The following is a 20,453-nucleotide window of genomic DNA, read 5'->3' as shown; positions in this document are numbered from 1 at the left end:
TAGTTTCCTTCTGGTAGAGCATCATCCTGTTTCTAAATTCACTTGAAATTACTGACTCTCACTAATAGTGAGGTTGTGAGTTTGGATTGGAAAGGGTTTTATTTTTCCTCCAGCTAGTCCTCTGAGGCCTTGATTACGGAGATGTCTTTCTAGATTGGCTTTATTTGCTCCTGGGAGAGACCCTGAAGGCTCTCGTACTCCCGCGTTCCTTGTTACGTGCCCAGTGTGACGTTCCTGCTAGCCTGCGTGGAGCACAGGCGTGAGCTTCCATTTCTTGCTGGAAACTGGTTTCCCTCCCCGCTCCCAGTGCCGGACAGAAACAAGATCCTTGTGTCCCTACGCCGCGGTGCCTCTTGGCAGCTTGCCGGCTGTGGTTAGGGGCTTTGGGCGTACTTCCTTTTGACGGTTTGATTTCTCTGCGTGTTAGTTTTCGTACAGTGGCCGTGACTTTTCCAGCAGCAGCCTTAGTGCAGACTTGTCCACGCACGTGTTTTGGTTTTCCATGTCTGTGTGAGCGCCCCCACCTCCACACCGGGACCGTCGGGAAGCTCAAGGGCGAGAAGCAGGAGACTGAACGCTGGATTCAGAAGCAGAGTAGGTGGCTTGAAGGAGAAGCCCCTGAGGCCAAAGGGAAGAGGAAGGGAAATATTTAGAGAGCACCTGTGACGGGCCAGGCCCTTATCTAGCAACGGCCCTGAGAGGTGGGTTCCTTCCATACTTTAGAGATGAAGAAGCCGAGACCCCCAGCGGCCGAGGAGCGTCCCCGAGCTCCTGGAGCCGCCAGGAGCCAAGAGGCAGAGGGCGTCTGTCTGGCTGACCGCAGCCCTTCCCCGCGTCCTCCTGCCTCTTGTACAGGTTCACCTACTTCTGTGAATTTACTTCGAGTGTCCGTTCTCTTCCTTCCCTGCATTCCCACATGTTCTGTTTCTCGCATAAGAAACCAGTTCTGATCGCATGTCCCGAGAGCCGTGTTTCCAGTCTTTTCTGACGGCAGCGCGTCTTCCAGAGCAGCGCGTGTGCACAGCAGTGCACGTGTACAACTGAGGCAGGCTCGCGCCGCAGTCCTTGCCCTGGGCCTGTGCTCTGACGGCCTCCGTCCCGCTCGGCTTGCGGCTTCCTTCGGCCCCAACAGCCTGGTCGAGACCACGTTGGCCTCACTAGCTCGTGACCCCCGGTTTGGCCCTTTGTTTTTGAAGCGTGGCCTTGAGGAGTGTTGTCAGCAGGGGCCGTGGCAGGTGGCCTCAGTAGCTGTCTCCTGTCCCGGCCCGACTCCGGTCCGCGCTCCCGGGCTGCTGGCCACCCTGTCTGCCCCACACCCCGCCTCTCGAGCAGTAATCCAGCACTAACTTCAGAACCCCTGCGTACTTTTCTCGGTGGCTTTCCAGAGTTAACGTGTATTTTTGAGCCACTTAACTACAAGGCCAGAGCTCGTTCTGCCTGTTCTTGCTTTTGACGGTGATGTTTTTAGATTTCCTTCCTATTTGTCTTATTCCAGAGTTTTTTCTGAGGTACTTCATTTACTTGTTTCTTCCTGAGTTTTAAAATCAAAAAGATTTACCACTAATCTGTGTTGGAATTATCACTCACTTTTTTTTTTTACTTAAGTAGAACAAAGTAGCCTAATATGAATAGAGCTAATGGCCGATTTTTAACGTACCATTTGCTAACTGTACATGTTAGAACTAACAAAAAGAGCTGGAAGACGAGGATGCAGGTCGGGCAGAGTGACAACACTTGTGTGTCTCGTGAGCCACCAGGGTGGGTGGTGCCGCGTCCCTGTAACGTGAACGTCTATTCACACGTACCTCTCTCCTCTCTTTCCCCAGCCCTCCGAGCCACAACATTGTGGTGAATGGAAAAAAATGTGTAAACTTCGCCTCGTTTAATTTTCTTGGATTACTGGATGACCCTCGGGTCAAGGTAAGCGGCCCCCGCGCTGGAGGCAGCAGGATTCCCTGCGAAACTGGGCCTGAAATAGACAAACGGAGGGCGTCAGGAAGGGCTCTCTCTGCTGCTGGTTGCTGTCACTGTCGCCCGGCAGAGCCGGAACCTGGTCTCGATAGAGGGTGGGCGATACGGGCGTCTGACGTGGCTCCGTGGCGGTGACACGCAGAGAGCCGCGGGAGGCGGCCCAGGTAGTCGTGGGAGGCACGTCTGGGAACCCAGTCCATCTCCCGTTGGGAGTACGGGCCAGGAAGCTGTTTGGAGGACAGACTTTTGCCTGGAAATGCCACAAAGTATAAAGGCATTGAGTTAACCAAGTTTGGATAGGTTAAAACACAACTTTTCCATGTTTTAAGTTCTGTCCCTAAATCTTTACATGTGTCTGCTCTTTATATCCTGTTGTTAGAATGGCCACGGTTCTAAGAAAGGAAGCAAAGTGGGGGGGGGGGGTGCCATGTGGGTTGAAGAATAGGATATGTCAGTTTTGAACTCTGAAAGATAAGTTATTAAAACCTGATTTTTCTTACGTCCACGAAGGCAGCGGCTTTGGTGTCCTTGAGGAAGTACGGCGTGGGGACCTGCGGGCCTAGAGGGTTTTACGGCACATTCGGTATGTTTCTGCCCTCTCTTCCAAACTACTGCTTTTTTTTTTTTTTTTAAATGTTTATTTTTGAGAGAGAGTGCATGTGAGCAGGGGAGGGGCAAAGAGAGAAGGAGACAAGATCTGAAGCAGGCTTTGTGCTGACAGAGAGCCTGACGCGGGGCTCGAACTCATGAACCGCGAGATCATGACCCGAGCAGAAGTTGGATGCTTAACCAACTGAGCCACCCAGGCACCTCCAAACTACTGCTTTTAAGAATTGACTCGATCTGATTTCAAAGCTCCTTGGGAAAGACATCCTGGATTCGTTGTGACATTGGGTGGGTGAGTGCTGTCCGTGTTTGGCATCGTGGCGGGAGGGGCCCTGGTCTGAGACTGAGTGTCGCTCACCGAGAAAAGACACAGGTGCCTTAGGTGCACTGTCTCCCGGAGGGCGAGGCCCACGCTGCTGCTGCTGCTGCTGCTGCTGCTGCTGCTTGTGCCCCGAGAGACCCAGTTTGTGTCTGTGTGTGTGACGGCAGGTGGCTCCGCTCTTCATAGTCGTGCAGGAACCTGGTTCTTCCTCGTTGCCTTCCTCCAGTGCCAGTGGGCACCGAGCTCGTCCACCTGGCTGAAGTCGCACCACAGGTGTGGGGGAGGGGTGCATGCAGCGGTCCCTTTGAGGCAGGTGGGGGTGTCACGTGTCACTGCCACGCTCCAGTGTGGCACAGAACCTAGGTGAGGCCTCGCCGTGGAGGGGCTGGGACGCGCCTCCAGCCGGGCAGCCTCCTCGTTACATAATTGTTCAAATGAAGATGTTACTGGAAATAATTTCCTGGCTTAGCAGCGTCAGCGTGTGGGGAAGACAGCCGGTAAATCTCTTCCGTCTTCTATTTGTACTTCCATTTCTAGGCCTTCGTGCGGTTTTTTTTTCACTTAAACAGTTAGGTGTTTTTATTTAAGGGAACACCTTTTCTTTATTCCTTAGTTAGCTTAGAAGTTAAATGATTTTTATTGGAAACAGACAACAGAGCTGGTGTCCAAGCATCTTAAGCTGGAAAAGATCTGAAAAATCTTGTATTCCAGCATTGCGGCCATTTAGAAGCAGCGTAGAAAGTTCAGAGAGGCTGCCTGACTTCCTGACAGTCACACAGCTTGTTAATTTCAGCCTTATGGCCAGAAACCAAGTATCCTGACTGCGAGTCCTTATGGGAAGATCAGAGACTTCAAGAGCGCAGATCAGCCTCCCTCTTTGCCCCAGTCTAGTGCAAACACGGTTGGTTTGCTCGGTTTTTATTGGTAGGGAATTATTTCCTAGAGATACAGTATTAGAAAACTAGAAAAGGCAATTTTTTATGGGGTTGTTTGCTGTTATCTGATCAACAGTATTTTCTATGATTTGCTTGCTGTAGTTAAAAAAAAAAATAGTTTTCTTACAAGCTTCTCTTTCTTGTGGATTTTATTTGCACATGTGGCCTTGGCCCCTGCTTCGGAGTTCATTTTAGAGGATAGATAGCAGATTTAATGCCAAATCAAGTCATGAAAAAAAAAAAATGTTTCAGCTTTTCAAAACCAGTTTTTCCAGAGCTGGTAGAATAGCCCAGTCAGCTTTCTGTTTGGATCACCTAATAGGTTGTCACGTGCTCCCAAACGCAAGGTCTGTAGTGGATGGCTTGTAAGTTAGTATTCTTGATGGAATAATTCAGCCCGCGCTATAAACTTCGGAAGGTTTATATAGAGAGTCAAAGGCTTCTCCCCGCCATTGTCTCTACCCCAGAGAAGACAGCTGCTGTCAGTAGTCAGCTGCTTGTTCATTCTTCCAGAGACCTGTTTCGGCAAACGCAAACCCCTTCCGTACACACATTTCCCCAAACAAATGGTGGCATACCCCACACGTGCTCCGTGCCTTGCTGTTGGAGTGATTTTGTTGGAACTTTAAACTGGATTTGGATTTTCAGGGGTCTGAGTGGGTCCCCGGGGGCAGAGTAATGAGCACATCTGTGTGTCACCCCCTCTGTACTGTGTGTCCTCGGCCGGGTCTCCCGGGTGGTAACTAGCGGAAGGTTGGGACGGACGGCGGCGTCAGTGTGGAGGCTGGAGGCGGGCTGGCAGGGCTGGCGGTGTGATGGCCTTGTAACAGGACCCGGGTCCTAGCGCGCTGTCCTTCTGGTAAGCTGATACCGTTCCTCCTTCACAGGCGTCCGCGCCTGTCACCTCTCTTCTTTCTCGTGTGGCTATTGTCCACGTTTTCACGTTCTGGTTTTCCGACAGGATAGTTTGTATGTAATTATTATTTTTTTAAATTTTATTTTAGAGAGAGAGCATGAGTGGGAGAGTGGGGGAGAGAGAGAGATTGAGAATCCCCAGCCACATGCTCAGCATGGAGCCCGACACGGGGCTTGATCCCATGGCCCTGGGATCGTGACCTAAGCCGAGATCAAGAGTTGGACACTTACCTGAATGAGCCACCCAGATGTCCCTGACAGTATGTTTTTTATATTTTTCCTTATTCTGGAAGGAGTTGCTTATATTACAGTTATATTAAATTACCTTGAAATTTCAGTGTTGGGTAAGATCAGAGAAGGTACTTAAGGTAAGTGAAGGCTAAATTTTAAATCTCTAGAATAAACCTCCACAATTAAGTTATTCTGAATATCTATGGTATATTTGCCCTTTGCTCTGACCAACAAAGCAAACTGAGGACCCCTTTCCTCTCCTTTGAAGTTGCTTGTGCACCCCTGCGGCCAAAGGCCTCTTTCCCTGGGCCCCCAGAAAGTTATTTTTAATTTCCTCTTTTTTTTCCCCCTGGAAATAACACATTCAGACGTCTGTTTTTATTTTTTTTATTTTTTTATTTTTATTTTTTTTTTAATTTTTTTTTTCAACGTTTATTTATTTTTGGGACAGAGAGAGACAGAGCATGAACGGGGGAGGGGCAGAGAGAGAGGGAGACACAGAATCGGAAACAGGCTCCAGGCTCCGAGCCATCAGCCCAGAGCCTGACGTGGGGCTCGAACTCCCGGACCGCGAGATCGTGACCTGGCTGAAGTCGGACGTTTAACCGACTGCGCCACCCAGGCGCCCCCAGACGTCTGTTTTTAAAGATGAAAATACTTCTTTGTTGGCTCTTTTCTCAACTTTTCAAAAATAAATGTAAATCACTTGTAAATCTCCTTTATATTATAAATTATAATTTTCTTTTTAATGTTATAATATTTTTTTAATTATTATTTCATAGTAACATATTAGATGATTAATACAGAAAAAAAATCAACAGCAGAAAAAATCAAACACCATCTAGTCTTTTAGGCTGGATGTTGTCCTGCCTCTGGCAAGTGCTACTCAGCAAGTTCTTATCATCCTAAGGACCAGTGACGAGAAGTCTCCCCACCTTCCCCTTTATTGTTTGAATGTGTTTGAGAACAGAGCCAGTGGATTTGTCAGGTTGTAGAGTGTACATCCCTTCCTCTAGGGCTGATGAGGTCCCCTGCGCTCTGATGCTTTCTCTTATCCAACTTCTCTGTTTGTTTTCTTTGAATAGGCTCAGATCTCATTGGCCTGAGGTTTATCGCTGGTTTCCCAGAATCTGCTTTGCGTATACAATGCCTGCTTGGCTCTTTGCTCTTCAACTAAATCAAAACACAATTAGTGGCAGGGTTTCATGGCGAGGGATAATTGTGTTCTAGAGCCAATCGTAAACAAGTAAATCGTTCGTTTATTTTTCAAAATATTTTCTTGCTTTGTTTCAAAGCCGTCGCTGAACCCTGACTGCATGTTTTATCAGGAAGAAGACTTGGTCATAAAATTCCTACATCTGCCACTTCTTTTTACCAGCGGGTCTGGGATTGATTGTTTTTGCAGTGTAGGAGGGGAACAATCCTTGTTTGCACAGCTTAGAACATTTTGGTAAGAATCACAGAAGATACTGCATGTGAAAACATTGTGGAAAACGTTCAGCACTGTATTTATGTTGTAATGAGTGCATAACTGATATTATTTGTACTTTTAAGAAAAGTCCAAGTCTTGAGGGATTTAAAAAAAAAAAAAAAAAACAGTGTGAAGCACAAAAGTATAGAAGCCTTAAGAAAAAATGTAGTTGTTTTTAAACTGTTCTAAAGTTGACTGTTTTATAGTCTTTCCTTTGGAAAACAACCCAGAAAGCCGTTATAGCTCTTACTAGAATAAAACAGGGAATCCTGTATAATTGGAAAACAGAAAAGTGCCTGTAACGTGATAGTTCTTAAACATCCGGGGTTTGGACAACTCAAGTAGAAGATAGTGTAACTGCTCTTTTCTTTTTAAAAGGAAACCTCTTTTTATTCTACAAATAGTGGTTTAACTGTACAAGCGCTTAAACGGCTTATCGGTTTTTCCATGCCAGGCCTTCTCCTGAGTGTTCATGGGCCGTGACTCGTGGTTCTGGTAACGATCCTTTGAGGCGGGTCCGACTGTGACCTGTTTGACAGAGGAGGGCTGGAGAGGCACGGGGCAGTGTCAGGCCTGCCCTGGGTCCACACCTGGGGAGGTGGGAGGCCAGAGCTGGAGCCCCCTGGGAGGACTGCTGTGGCCAGGCCCCACCCTGGGTGCCAGGCATCCTGTCCCGGCCCTGCGTCCCATCTCTAGGTTTCTGGTTCCGGGGCAGGTGCTAGAAAGGGCAGCGGGCGCGGGGAGGGCCCACGGGCTCTCTGGGCACCCGCCTCCGTGGTCGTCCCCACCGCGCTGGTTCCTAGCGGCGAAGCAGAGGATGCGCGCTTCCTCCTGCTCCGTGCAAACCGGTGGCACCAGCGGGTGGACTGGATCGTCCGCACAGAGGACAGACGTCGGGAGCGGGAGAGCACGGCCCTTTTCCTGTTTGCTGCCTCCCCTCCCTGTGTCTCACGGCGTAGCTGTCACACATCAAGGGCAGCTGTCCGTACCCACCTGTCACAAAACCTGCTTTGCAAGGCTGCCGGCGGCAAAAACCCAGTGTCTTTAGGTACCTAGAGAAAAAGGCCGGTCTTTTTCAAACTTTTGGGAAAGACGAGAATCAGTAAGTCATTGACTTCTTGTGGAGAATTTTCTTAACCACGTTACAGCAGTGACATAAAAACGGTCATGAGATACACAGCGATGAGAATATTTCTACCATACAGTTTTCATCAGCTGGGTAACTAACTCTTAGAGCCCTGAAAATAAGCCAAGATTGTTTCACTTTCTCGTCGCTAATCAGTGAAAAAAAATGAGCCATTTAAAGTGGAGTCTACAGAATGATTTACGGTCCTTTTTGTAGTTGGCAAAAACGTTTGTGTCCATAGCATGTTTTTTCCCTTTGAAATGGACCTGGTGGGTGAGAGCAGTTCACTGTGGCTCGGCTTATCCATCTGCTAAATGGGGACGATGCGGGGCAGACTTGGGATTCGGAGGAGGCCTCCTGCGGGGACCCGCCCTGTTCTGATCAGAAGTGGGGGTGGCGGGGACTTGGCTGCAGGGCAGGAGCCACAGCTCTAGGGATGAGGGAGGCGCCCGCCCTCCGCGTGGGGGGGGCCTGTTCGGGGGGGGCCTGTTCTCGAGCGTTTGGCCGCCTGCCTCTCTCTTGTCCGATTGAGAGATCCCACTGGCAGCGTCTTGTTGCGGGCGGTGCCAGGGTCAGGGTCGTGTCCTCGGACCCTGGTGTGGACGTCACAGACCTTGTGCTTGAAGAGCTCAGCACCCTGTCGATACCATTTCGATCCAATGAGAGGTGGTCTTCTTAATGTTACTGTAAGATTCCACGCTGACTGGCTGAACGTTCATGTCATGGAATGTCTGCTCTATCGAATGGCGGTAACCTTTTGGTAATGGAAATCAGACGGCCCTTCGTGTGCTTTTCGTGATAGGCCCTGTGGGGGTACGTTTTACCTGCAAATAGGAAGAAGTGGGTTTCGTTTTTTCGTCATCCCTTGAGTGGAGCGGGAGAGACCGTCCGTGTTCACAGTTCGGTAGCATCGTCTAAGAAGCACGTGCATCCGGGGGCTTCAGTTTATTTTCTTCTCTGGGTACTGCTCCATTCTCGAATTCCTCACTCTGCATCTCCGGCCGTCAAATTGGGGTTTGGTGGGGGGGCACCTGTGTCCTGCCATCCCCTCACTCGGTAGCTGGCTCCCACCCCATCCCTCGTCCCCAGCCCAGCGTTCTTGGTCTTCAGTCTGAAATCACGGCGCGTGTGTGGTACTGGTGAGTATAGAGGGGGCTGAGGGCGCGAACCTTCTGCCCTGGGCGTGGAGCTCCCCTGTGCCAGCCGCACCCTGCCTCTCCTGGAGGTGTCGCTTTGTCAGGGGCCAGAAACCCTGTATTTCTCCCCGATCCTGTGCTCGTCAGACCACCTGTCTTTATGTGATAGTCACTGCATTTTTTTTTTTTTTTAACGTTTATTTATTTTTGAGACAGAGAGAGACAGAGCATGAACGGGGGAGGGTCAGAGAGAGACAGAGGGAGACACAGAATCTGAAACAGGCTGCAGGCTCTGAGCTGTCAGCACAGAGCCCGACGCGGGGCTCGGACTCACGGACCGTGAGATTGTGACCTGAGCGGAAGTCGGACGCTTAACCGACTGAGCCACCCAGGCGCCCCAGTCACTGCATGTTTGATAAACGAATGAGAAGGTTATTGGACACCCCCGTCTTTTAAAAATATAACCCCTTGTGAAGTTGAAACTTCTTTCATTCTTAATTTTCTTTGACTAATTAAAAAGCATCACAATCAGGTTAGTGTGTCCCTAATCAACCAGTGAGTGGGTTTAACAGATTTGAGACACTTTATTCAGATGTGCCAAGAAGTTGATTCCGTATTTCTTATAGCTACACTAACTTAGCTCACTTATTCCTGTCTGGAAGGTGGTGGAAGCCTTACCCTGACCATTGACTGTGTGTCTTATCCCTTACGGTGGGAGTATTCAGTCCGGTCAGGCTTGAACCAGCTAGGGTAAATCCTGTCTGGCGGATCTCAGTCGCTCAGGCTTCATGTCTCCCTGCTTCTCACCTGTCTCTGTGAGGCACCCCTCCTACTCCCTGCTCTCTGGGAGACCCGTGGTCGGTGGAGGGCAGCCCCCTGGAGTGATGCTCCCTGCATGCGGCCTTGACATGGTCTGGGATAGCTCTGTCAGGCCATCCGCCCTCTGCAGCACCCTCGCCGGGACCCGTCTGGATCCCCCGCCACTGCCCGGACTTCCAGGTCCCCTGAGTCATGTGCCAGTGTTCCCCTTCGTGGCCTCTCAGTCTGCCTTTACTACCTCCGATTTCCCTTTCTCCCCGGAAGCTCCGGGGCTGGCGGGCCTGGCCGCATGCTTCCTGTAGCACTCCTGAGTGCTTGCACGGGGCACGGGGCACGCGGCGGGACTGATGCCTTCTCCAGACCTGGGTCCTGCTGTAGTTAAAAGAGCTAAAGGAAGTTTGAAAAGTCCTGTTCTCTCCCAGCTAATGCCTCATTTTGGGGCCCCAGGGCAAAGCTGGTCAGTGCACTGTTGCTTCTAGACCCTGCTGGGCCCTCCATGCCGGGGCCTTCAGCCTCGTGGCAGGGCCAGGGAAGGTGAGCGGCTTTAAGAAGCAGGGCAGGGACGGGGCGCCTGGGTGGCGCAGTCGGTTAAGCGTCCGACTTCAGCCAGGTCACGATCTCGCGGTCCGTGAGTTCGAGCCCCGCGTCGGGCTCTGGGCTGATGGCTCGGAGCCTGGAGCCTGTCTCCGATTCTGTGTCTCCCTCTCCCTCTGCCCCTCCCCCGTTCATGCTCTGTCTCTCTCTGTCGCAAAAATAAATAAACGTTGAAAAAAAAAAAATTTAAAAAAAAAGAAGCAGGGCAGGGAGGAGAGAGGTACCAGTGTAGCGAGTGCATTGTGTTCCCGCCTTAACCAACATTCTTCCTTAACGGCTCCTATAAAACACCGCATTTCTCTTTGTGCCATACGTTTGAAGTCCCCGGTCCTCCTAAATAGAAATCCAGGGGCACCTGGGTGGCTCAGTCGGTTAAGCGGCTGACTTTGGCTCAGGTCATGATCTCGCGGTCCGTGAGTTCGAGCCCCGCGTCGGGCTCTGTGCTGACTGCTCGGAGCTTGGAGCCTGTTTCAGATTCTGTGTCTCCCTCTCTGACCCTCCCCCGTTCATGCTGTCTCTCTGTCTCAAAAATAAATGTTAAAAAAAAAAAAATTAAAAAAAAAAAAAGAAATCCAAACAGAAAAGTCAGTGCTGTGGAGTGATAGCAGGTGCACAGGGAAGTCCCAATAAGCTAGTAGACGAGGGAGCACTGCCTTGATTGGAGTATGTGGGTTCTTTGATGTTTCCTTTTTGAAGCTGGCTAACGCTTGTCCTGATGTCCGGCGTGTACCTTCTGCTAACATGCAAAAAAGGCTTTCATAGATTCACGTGTCGCGCATTGGTGAAGCCTCGGCGCGGTTGGCTGAGAGAAGTCAGAGCAGGTGGCCACTGGGCCTCGAATCCCCGCGCTGGCTGACGCAGAAGCGAAACCCAGCGTTGGAGCTGCCCCCCAGCACACTTCGGGGACAGAGGCATAGCTGATCCCATTCAGATTTCAGAAATCGTTTCGGCCCAGAGTTATCTAAACGGATCTCCCATCATTTATAACTCAGAAGCAGTTTCATTTTGCCCGTAAGGTGACGGTATCATTAACGAGACTTAATAAACTGAACTTACTTTCTCTACCCTCTGCGTAAAGAAGAGGAATTAGAAGGTGTCTTAACCATTTAACGTCTTGCTGCAGATGTGCACTTGGACCTGGAAGACCGCCTGGCAAAGTTTATGCAGACGGAAGAAGCCATTATCTACTCGTACGGATTTGCCACCATCGCCAGCGCTATTCCTGCGTACTCCAAGAGAGGGGACATTGTGTTTGTGTGAGTAACTTTTACCCACGTTTCTGGGCAGACTTCCTTTGGGAATGACGGTGATCCTCCCGGAGGATGCCTTTGTTAGAGGTCATCTGCCTTAGATAATCCTGACTTTTTATTTGGTAAAGAAATATATAGTAACTTCAGCGAAGTGATTGTATGGAATTGACGAGACTCTCGCTGTAAGGATGCCTAAAGTGTTTTTATTTTTTTTTTTATTTATTTTTTTTATTTTTTTTTCAACATTTTTTATTTATTTTTGGGACAGAGAGAGACAGAGCATGAACGGGGGAGGGGCAGAGAGAGAGGGAGACACAGAATCGGAAACAGGCTCCAGGCTCTGAGCCATCAGCCCAGAGCCCGACGCGGGGCTCGAACCCACGGACCGCGAGATCGTGACCTGGCTGAAGTTGGATGCTTAACCGACTGCGCCACCCAGGCGCCCCTAAAGTGTTTTTAATTATTGATTTTATTTATTGACGTCCGCAAGGCCAAGCTTACCACGGGTGAGGCCAGCGATCTCTCTTCTCTCTGCGGTTCGGTGACAGGATGGTAGTGTTCTTGAAGGGTCCGTGATCACCACCCCCCTGGTTGCTCAATCTACTACTGCATTCAAGATTACCTTTTCAAGCTCATTTTGTACACTTCTCTTCAGGCATTCATGCTGTAGCCTTGTCAGCCTCCTGTGCTAGTGTCCTTTCACCACAGGGCCTTTGCACACGCCATTCCTGTGCCTAGAACATTGCCGCTCCTCTCTGTTCCTGCTCACCCTGCATATGCCTCGCCTCTGCGGGGAAGCCTTCCCTAGCCTCTCAGACCAGGCCAAGGCCTCCCGCTGCATGGGAGAAGATCCTGGAACCAGAGGAGTCTGGTGTTTGTGTGATCCATGATCACGTGGGTACTCACACTGCCCCTCAGAGTCCCTGTGCCTCTCCAGCCCCCCCCCCCCCCCGCACACACACGTGGGCACCCGCACTGCACCCACCGCCCCGCTTCCCCCGTGGCCCTTCCAGCGGGGCGTACGAGTGCGTCGCCTCCCCTGGCGTTTGCCGTTCGTCGTGCTCTGTGAGCACCAGCTCGGTAAGCGAACGAACAGAGGTCGGAGCTTAGAAGAGGGTCCGAGTGACGAGGCTTCGGGGCCCAGCCTCCTGTGGCGCCCGCACCGCCCCGCGGCCTCTCCCTGGAGGGACTCACGCGGCGGCGCTGGCCCTGCCCGGGCTCCAGGACAAGTGTGCCTTTCCTCCCCACAGCCTGCGGCAGCCGGGGCACCGGCCTGTGGCCACGTCAGGGTGAGGGTTTCCCGACCTGACTGTGGAAGCAGGGGATTTATGAACGTCGTATCCGTAGTGAAAAAGTCAGACTCCTCACAACTCGAGAGCTGCCGATTTAAACCGTAGCCCTAGGTTTCTAGTAGAAGCCTAGTTGTGGCAAGTACGGTGTCATCCAGCCCCACTTTAAATCCTTTCGTGAATCCTAAGCCCCAAAAAAGCTGCAGCTGAACTTGTGGGATTCCTCCGTCAGATCCCAAATCCTGTACTTCTCACGGCCGCCAAACCCAGGCTGCGTTCACGTCCAGCTGCCCTGCCCAGTGGCTTAGAGCTTCAGTTTCTAGTCAGTGAGGCAACTTAATGATTCTCCCATACATAAGGTCAAGTGTCTCTGTCTTCAAGTATTTCATAATTTCAAGTATTCTGCCCGGAATTCATTCGGAAGCAGGCACACTAGAGGCAGTGTTCAGTAAATTATACGACAAATTGTTTTTGATAAATTCTTACGCGTAGATCATATGTCCGGGGCTGTATTTCTTCTTTTTAGTAAACGCTAATAAAGCTTCGCCGGTAGTAGGCTCAGCACGGTGGCTGTTCACGTACTTAAGTCTGTGCCCGTCACTCTGCTGAGTCTGTGTGCACATTACTTTGTGTATCTGTTTTTTATATATCTAAACGTTTTATTTTAGACAGAGAGAGAGTGTGTGCACATGAGCAGGAGAGAGGGGCGGAGGGGGGGAAGGGAGGGAGAGGGAGAGAGGGAGAGAGGGAGAGAGGGAGAGAGGGAGAGAGAGAGAGAGAGAGAGAGAGAGAGAGAGAGAGAGAACCCCAAGCAGGCCGATGTGGGGCTCTATCCCTTGACCCTAGAGTCATGACCTGAGTTGAACTCTTAGAGTTGGACGCTCACTGACTGAGCCACCCAGGCTCCTCTCATGTACCCTGACGTAATTGTAGATTCACAGACACTTAACGACAAATAATACAGAGATTCTGTGTGGCCTTTACTCGGTCTCCCCCAGTGGTTACTTCACAGCTGGGATGTTGGCATTGAAAAAGTCAAGATACAGAGCGTCTCCACCACCACAAGGGTCCCTCATGTCGCCACACCCCTGCCCCCCCACCCCTCACCCCCCACTTCTTACCCCCTGGCAACCACTAATCCCTTCTCCCTTTCTGTAACGTCTTTTCAAGACTGTTGTACAAGTGCAGTCATACGGTAGGTAACGTTTGGGGATCGGCTTTTTTCACTCAGCGTTAATTCTCCAGAGATCCACCCACATCGTGTGGATCAGGAATTCATTCCTTTTGGTTACAGGGTCGTATCCTGTGGTACAGAGGCGCCGTAGTCGGCTGAACCACTCGCCTATTAGGACATCTCAGTTTCCAGTTTGGGGCTCTAACAGATAACGCTACTATGAACGTTTCTGTACAGGTTTTTCTGGGAAAATAGGTTTCATTTCCCTGGGCTGTATGCCGCCCAGTTCAGCTGCTGGGTCACGTGGTATTGCAGATTTAGTTTTTTAGGAAATTGCCAAACTTGTTTTCCAGGGTGGCCATACCATTTTACATTCCCATAGATAGTATATAAATGGTCAGGTTTCTCCACATCCTCAGAAGCATTTGGTATTGTCACTTTTTTTTTTTTTTTTTAATTTTAGCCTTTCTGACAAGTGTGTAGAGATACCTTACTGTGGTTTTAGTTTACATTTCCTTCCTTGATGGCTAGTGATGTTTACTTTTTTCAGACTTTAGTCTTGGCGTCAGGAGACCACTTCATAAAATCTATTGGGAAGTGTTCCCTCTTGTATTTTCTGGAGGCATTATATAAGGTTGTTGTTAATTCCTTATTTGGTAGAATTCTCCAGTAAAACCAACTGGCCCGGAGATTTAATTTTTGGAAGTATTTTAAATATGAAATCAGTTGTTTAGTACTTACAAAGCTGGTCAAATTATCAGTGTTCCTTTGGTGAGTTGGGGTGGTTTGTGTTTTTCAAGGAATTGGTACATTTCTTCTCAGTCATCAAACATATGTATGTCGCATTCTTCTTAATATATCCTTATTCTTCTAACGTCTGCAGAGCCTGAAGTGACGACCCATTTCATTCCTGTCTGGTAATCTGTCTACTCTCTTCCTAGGCAGTTTTGCTAGAGATGGTCCATTTTATTTATCTTTTCAAAGAATCAGCTCTTTGTTTTATTGACTTTTCTCTGTTGTCTTGTTCGTTTCAGCCCTATTGATTTCTTGCATTACTTCCTGCCTTCTGCTCTCTTGGTTTCCTTTGCTCATCATCTAGGTTCTTCAGTTGGGAATTTTGATTGTTGACTTGAATCTTTCCTCTTTTCTGATACATTAGTGCTCTGCATTTCCCTCTCCAGTACTACTGTGGTCTTGACCCACACATTTTGATGTGTTTATTTTCATTTTCATTGAATTCAACGTATTTTATTTTACCTTAGACTCTGACCCACAAATTATTTAGAAGCTGTGTTTAGCTTCCAAGTGTTTGGAGATTTGAAATTTGTTGCAGTTTGTGTTATGACTCGTGATGTGGTCTATATAGGAATATGTTCCCCGGTCACTTAAGAATATTCTGCCATTGCTCGGTGGACTATTTTATAAATAAATGCCAGTTAGATCCCGTTAGTTGAGACGTTGTTGAGATCGGATCTAACCTTACCTGTGGTTTTCTGTATGGTAGTTCTACGGAAGTTTTTGTGGTTGTGATTTGTCTATTTTTCCTTTCACTTTTATCACTGTTTGCTTCTCATCTTTTGTAGCTCTGTTGTTCGGCACGTATTCAAGATAAGTTTTCTTGGGTAATTGATCCTGGTTATCATTGTATAATGTTCTTCTTGGTCTCTGATCATTTTCCTTGTTCCAAAGTCTGATTTGTAAGATATTAACATAGACACTTCTGCTTTCTCTGGTGAATGTTTGCGTGGTATATTTATCGTATGTAATATGTATACTTTCACTACTACATTATTATTGTATATTCTTTTATAGGCGGGATATTGTTGGGTCATGTTTAATAACACCCTGCCAGTCTCTCTTTAAATTGTGTATTTTGGTGCTCGCTTCGGCAGCACATGTACTAAAGTTGGAACGATACAGAGAGGATTAGCCCGGCCCCTGTGCTCGGAGGACACGCACAGTCGTGAAGCATTCCGTGTTTTTTATTAACGAGGGCACTTGTGATGCGCGCCAGGCGTTATATGTGAGTGATGGATCACAAAATTCTGTTCCTGAAGCCAGTAGCACACTATATGTTAATTAACTTGAATTTTTTTTAAATCTTGTAAAGAAAAAAAAATTGTGTATTTTGGCCATTTACATTTAAAATCATTATTGCATTTCTTATGGCGTTTTATTTTTTGTTTCTTATTTGTTATCTTTTTTTTGTCTGTTTTCTTTTTCCTTCTTTTCTGGGAGTTAAGTGAACGTGTTTTATTTAGAATTCCATTTTTACTTATCCATGGTGTTTTTGAGTGTTCCACTCTGCATAGTTTTTGTTTGTTTGTTTTTAGTCATTGCTCTGAATATGACATTATGTACACACGTAAGTTATCACATTGCCGGTCTCATCATTTTACCAGTTCAAGTAGAGAAACCAGTACCTTCCTTTACATTTCTCTGCTCCTTGTTTATAATATAATTGTTTTATTTTTTTATTTATTTAGGGATAGAAAAAGAGAGGCAGAATCCCAAGCAGGCTCCGCACTGTCAGTGCAGAGCCCAGCGTGGGGCTTGAACTCACGAATTGTGAGATCATGACCTGAGCTGAAATCAGGAGTCGGATCCTTAACTGACTGAGCCACCCAGGCGTCCCTTTAATGTAATTGCTAAAGTATTTCTGGTATATACATTGAAAGCCATACCAGACAGTGTTGTAATTTTTTTTTTATGTTTGTTTATTTATTTTGAGAGAGAGAGAGAGAGAGAGAGAGAGAGAGGAGGAGAGAACTAGTGGGAGAGGGGCAGAGAATGAATCCCAAGCAGGCTCCGCGTTGTCAGCACAGAGCCTGACTTGGGGCTCCATCTCTCTATCTGAGAAATCATAACCTGAGCTGAAATCAAGAGCCAGACGGACATGCAACCCAACTGAGCCACGTAGGTGCCTCTGGACAGTGTTGTAATTTTTACTTAAATCATCCAAAATAATTTAGAAAACTTCAGGAGGGTGACAAAACCCTAGTGTGCTTGTTCATACTTTTTACTTAGTGTTCTTTCTTGCTTCATGATAATCTAAGATTCTTCCTTTTGTTTTCTTTACTTATTTTTTCTAGGTAGAGAACTTGCTTTAGCCGTTCCTTTAGGGGAGGTCCGCTGGGGGCAGATTCTCTTAGTTGTCCTTCAACTGAGAAAGCCTTAATTTCCCCTTCAGTCCTGAAGGATATCTGTGCTTGTTACAGAATTCTTGGTTGACAGCTCTCTTCTTCCAAGTATTTGGAATATATTTTGGCACTTTTTTCTGGTCTCCATGGTTTCTGATGAGAAATCTGTCACTTTGTTATTTTTCTCTTCTATATAAGGTGTCATTTTAGGGGGCTGCGTTCAAGACTTTTTCTTGGTCATCAGTTTTCAGAAGCTTTACTATAATCTTGGCGTTATTTCTTTGAGTTTACCCATATGAATTTCGCTCAGCTTTTTTTATTTTAAATTTTTTTTTTAACGTTTATTCATTTTTGAGAGAGAGACAGAGCAGAGACAGAGCATGAGCAGGGGAGGGGCAGAGAGAGAGGGAAACACAGAATCTGAAGCCGGCTCCAGGCTCCGGCTGCCAGCACAGAGCCCGACGCGGGGCTCGAACTCACGGACCGCGAGATCATGACCTGAGCCGAAGTCGGACACTTAACCGACTGAGCCCCCCAGGCGCCCCGCGCTCACCTTTTCTATAGGATTCAGCTTCTTGCCAGATTTGAGTCCTTTGGGCCTCCCCTGACGCAGTGTGGCATCTTTTATCGTGGCTCCACAGGTCCCTGAGGCTTGCCCTTTCTCGTCCGTTTTCTCTGCGGTTTACACGACTAGCTTCAGTTACATCTGTCAGTTCTCTGATTCTTTCTTTCCTCCACCCCTGCCGCCAGTCTGCTGCTGAGCCCACCCACTGTACTTCTTCTTGAGGTTACTGTGTTTTTCAGTTCTAGTATCTCCACAGGACTCCGTCTCCTGTTTCTTTGCTGAGGTTTCTGTTTTTCACTTGTTCCGAGCATATTCATAAGTGCTCATTGAAGCATTTTTGTCCTGACTGCTCTAAAATCATCATCCCTGACATCTGTCCTCTCCGGATTGACGTTTGTTGATTGTTTTCTTTCGTTCTGTTTGAGATCTCCTGGTTCTTGGTACGGCAAGTGATACTTGAAACCAGGACGATTTCATATTATGCTGTTACAGCCTGTGCTTTATTTAAACCTTATGTTTTAACGGGCTTTCTCTCCGTCAGTCTTCCAGTCGGGGCAGGGGGGCACTGCTGCCTCATCGCTGCCGGGTCCAAGTCCACGGTCCCATTTCTGCCTCCATGGATGCCACAGTGGGGGCGTTTTCGTTTCCGCTGGTGTTGGTGAGAGTCCTGCTTTCCCTCAGGCCTCCTCTGACACGGCCGCCACGGCAGGAGTCCCCACCCGCTCTCGCTTGGTACCACCTCGCAGGGATAAAAGTCCCGGCTCCCTTCTCCGATACCACCATGGCCATTGTTGGGGTGCCTTTTAACTCCGTGAGGATCAGAGTTTCGGGGCCCGGCTTTCCTGGGGTCCGGCTGCCGTCATTTCTCCCTACCCGGCCGCCCCCTGTCCTGCCCTTTGGCTACAGAGCAGGCTTCTGTGAGCGCTTTTCGCCCGTGTGGCCGGCCTTGTCGGTTCCAGATGAGGGAGGTCCCCAGAGTCCTGTCGCGTCATCCTCGGGTCCTCGGCCTGTCTGCCCTCTCTCTCCATCTTCCAGAGTCTCCTTGTGTTTGTTTTATACGTAATATCCGGTGTGGGGGTTGTACTTGGAAAGATAGGGAAGATAGGAGTGTCCCATCTTGGCGGAACAAGTGTTGTATATATTTTTATTTTTTTTAATTTTTTTATTTTATTTTTTTAATTTTTTTTTTAACGTTTATTTATTTTTGAGACAGAGAGAGACAGAGCATGAACAGGGGAGGGGCAGAGAGAGAGGGAGACACAGAATCTGAGGCAGGTTCCAGGCTCTGAGCTGTCAGCACAGAGCCAGACAAGTGACTCAAACTCACGGACCTTGAGATCATGACCTGAGCCGAATTTCAGCAGCTTAACCGACTGAGCCCCCCAGGCCCCCCTATATTTTTAAATACTATACCTTAATTTCAAAAATGATTCCCTCCCTGATTAACTCCGTTTAGGAGATCTTATCGAAGTTTAATCTGCAGGACCCAGAGTTCTGCGCTGAGTGGGGTAGAGTCCACGATCCAGTAATGCTTCTCGCAGCAGAGTTAACGGCAGTCTGTGCCGCTCAAACCAGAGACGCCACTGAGGGGGAGGCGGGGAGGGACCACCAGTGTTTCCTGTGTTTCTCAGAAAGAGAAAATTGCTGAGTGAACTGACGTGCCCCCCACAGTAGGCCGCACAGGAGGCTGGTTCTGGGGCGGTTACAGTGTGGCCAGGGTGCGCTTGGTGGAGTAGAGGTAGCGAGGCCGTTCCAAGAGAAGGACCCACGGAGATGGGCGCGGACCGCGTGCGTCCAGGGCCCAGCGTGTTCTGTTGATTGGCCGTGCTCAGGCCGACGGGTAGGTGCCGGTCGGCCCAGAGCAGGCTCTCCTTTCCCGAGAATGGTGACGAGGCTGTTAAACCCCAGTTTGCGGGTCTCTCTTCCTTGCAGGGACAGAGCCGCGTGCTTTGCTATTCAGAAAGGATTACAGGCGTCACGTAGTGACATTCAGTTATTTAAGCATAACGACATGGCCGACCTGGAGCGACTACTGAAAGAACAAGAGATCGAAGATCAAAAGGTATGATTCTTTGCAAGAAAATTATACAGCTCTTTTGTGTTCGGTAACCGGCTAAATCATATATGAAACGGTAATTTGTCATGAAAACTTGCCTGCGGATCGCATTTGGATATGAAGTGAGGGCATTCCTGCTGATTAAATGTACTTCGTGTCGGAGAGCCGGGTCTGATTGTAATTGCCTCGTCGTTGCCGTAATTACAGCTGGCAAATTTGCGGGCAGGCAATCCAGGCAGCTTTCTAAAAGAGACAGAAACCGCGCGCCCTTGGCGGTGGGGGTGGGAGGGGCTCGCTCTCCACTCTACAGAAATAACACCGGAGCTCATTAGGGTGGGAGCAGAGCGCACCTCGTGAATTCGAAATAGGTTTATTTATATCAGGATAAGTCACGTGTCCGGTAAGTGGAAGAAACAGCGGCGCATCTTCGTTTATGAACGTGTGAACAGAGTGACTCTCTCTCCCTCCCGCACCTTCGCCCTGGAGCTCCGAGCAGCTCCGCCTGTGCCAGCCACCTGCCCCGTGCGACTGCCTTCCGCACCGCAGCCCGTTTACACTGCCCCCTCAGACATGCCTGGATGAGGGCACAGTTGAGTTTTACTTGACCCAGTAGTAAGGGAGGAGAGGGTCTTGTCTGCGTTTTGGTAGATGGAGAGCAGGGTTCGTCTGTTTAGGTTTTGATCATGAGAAGTCTCCGGCGGGTTCAGAGGAAGCATGGGAGTATAGTGCAGCCCCTACCCTCCTCCCGGCTCTGGTAGCAACACCCTGCCGTTCTCGTATCACCGGAGCCTCTGCGTCTCCCGACCCCATCTCTGGTGATGGACGCCTTCACCCACCTCAGTTCTTTCTAGTT

General features: G+C 48.9%; 1 protein-coding gene and 1 non-coding gene across 2 annotated transcripts in view; both read left to right on the top strand.

Annotated features, from left to right (window-relative positions):
- Nucleotides 1-20,453, top strand: part of SPTLC1 (serine palmitoyltransferase long chain base subunit 1) — a 53,039-nt gene that overhangs the window by 13,469 nt on the left and 19,117 nt on the right. The window contains exons 4-7 of the mRNA XM_030292983.2: nt 1,827-1,920; nt 2,482-2,554; nt 11,250-11,382; nt 19,477-19,606. Of these exons, the coding sequence (XP_030148843.1) occupies nt 1,827-1,920; nt 2,482-2,554; nt 11,250-11,382; nt 19,477-19,606 (430 nt within the window). The remainder of the gene's footprint in view (nt 1-1,826; nt 1,921-2,481; nt 2,555-11,249; nt 11,383-19,476; nt 19,607-20,453) is intronic.
- LOC115500249 lies at nt 15,716-15,822 on the top strand. Its single transcript, XR_003964484.1, has one exon. It is a non-coding gene; the product is annotated as a U6 spliceosomal RNA (small nuclear RNA).

The sequence above is a fragment of the Lynx canadensis genome, chromosome D4, assembly GCF_007474595.2.
Source record: "Lynx canadensis isolate LIC74 chromosome D4, mLynCan4.pri.v2, whole genome shotgun sequence".
NCBI lineage: Eukaryota > Metazoa > Chordata > Mammalia > Carnivora > Felidae > Lynx > Lynx canadensis.
Note: the sequence above shows the minus strand (reverse complement) of the source record. Positions and strands in the feature narration are given on the sequence as shown.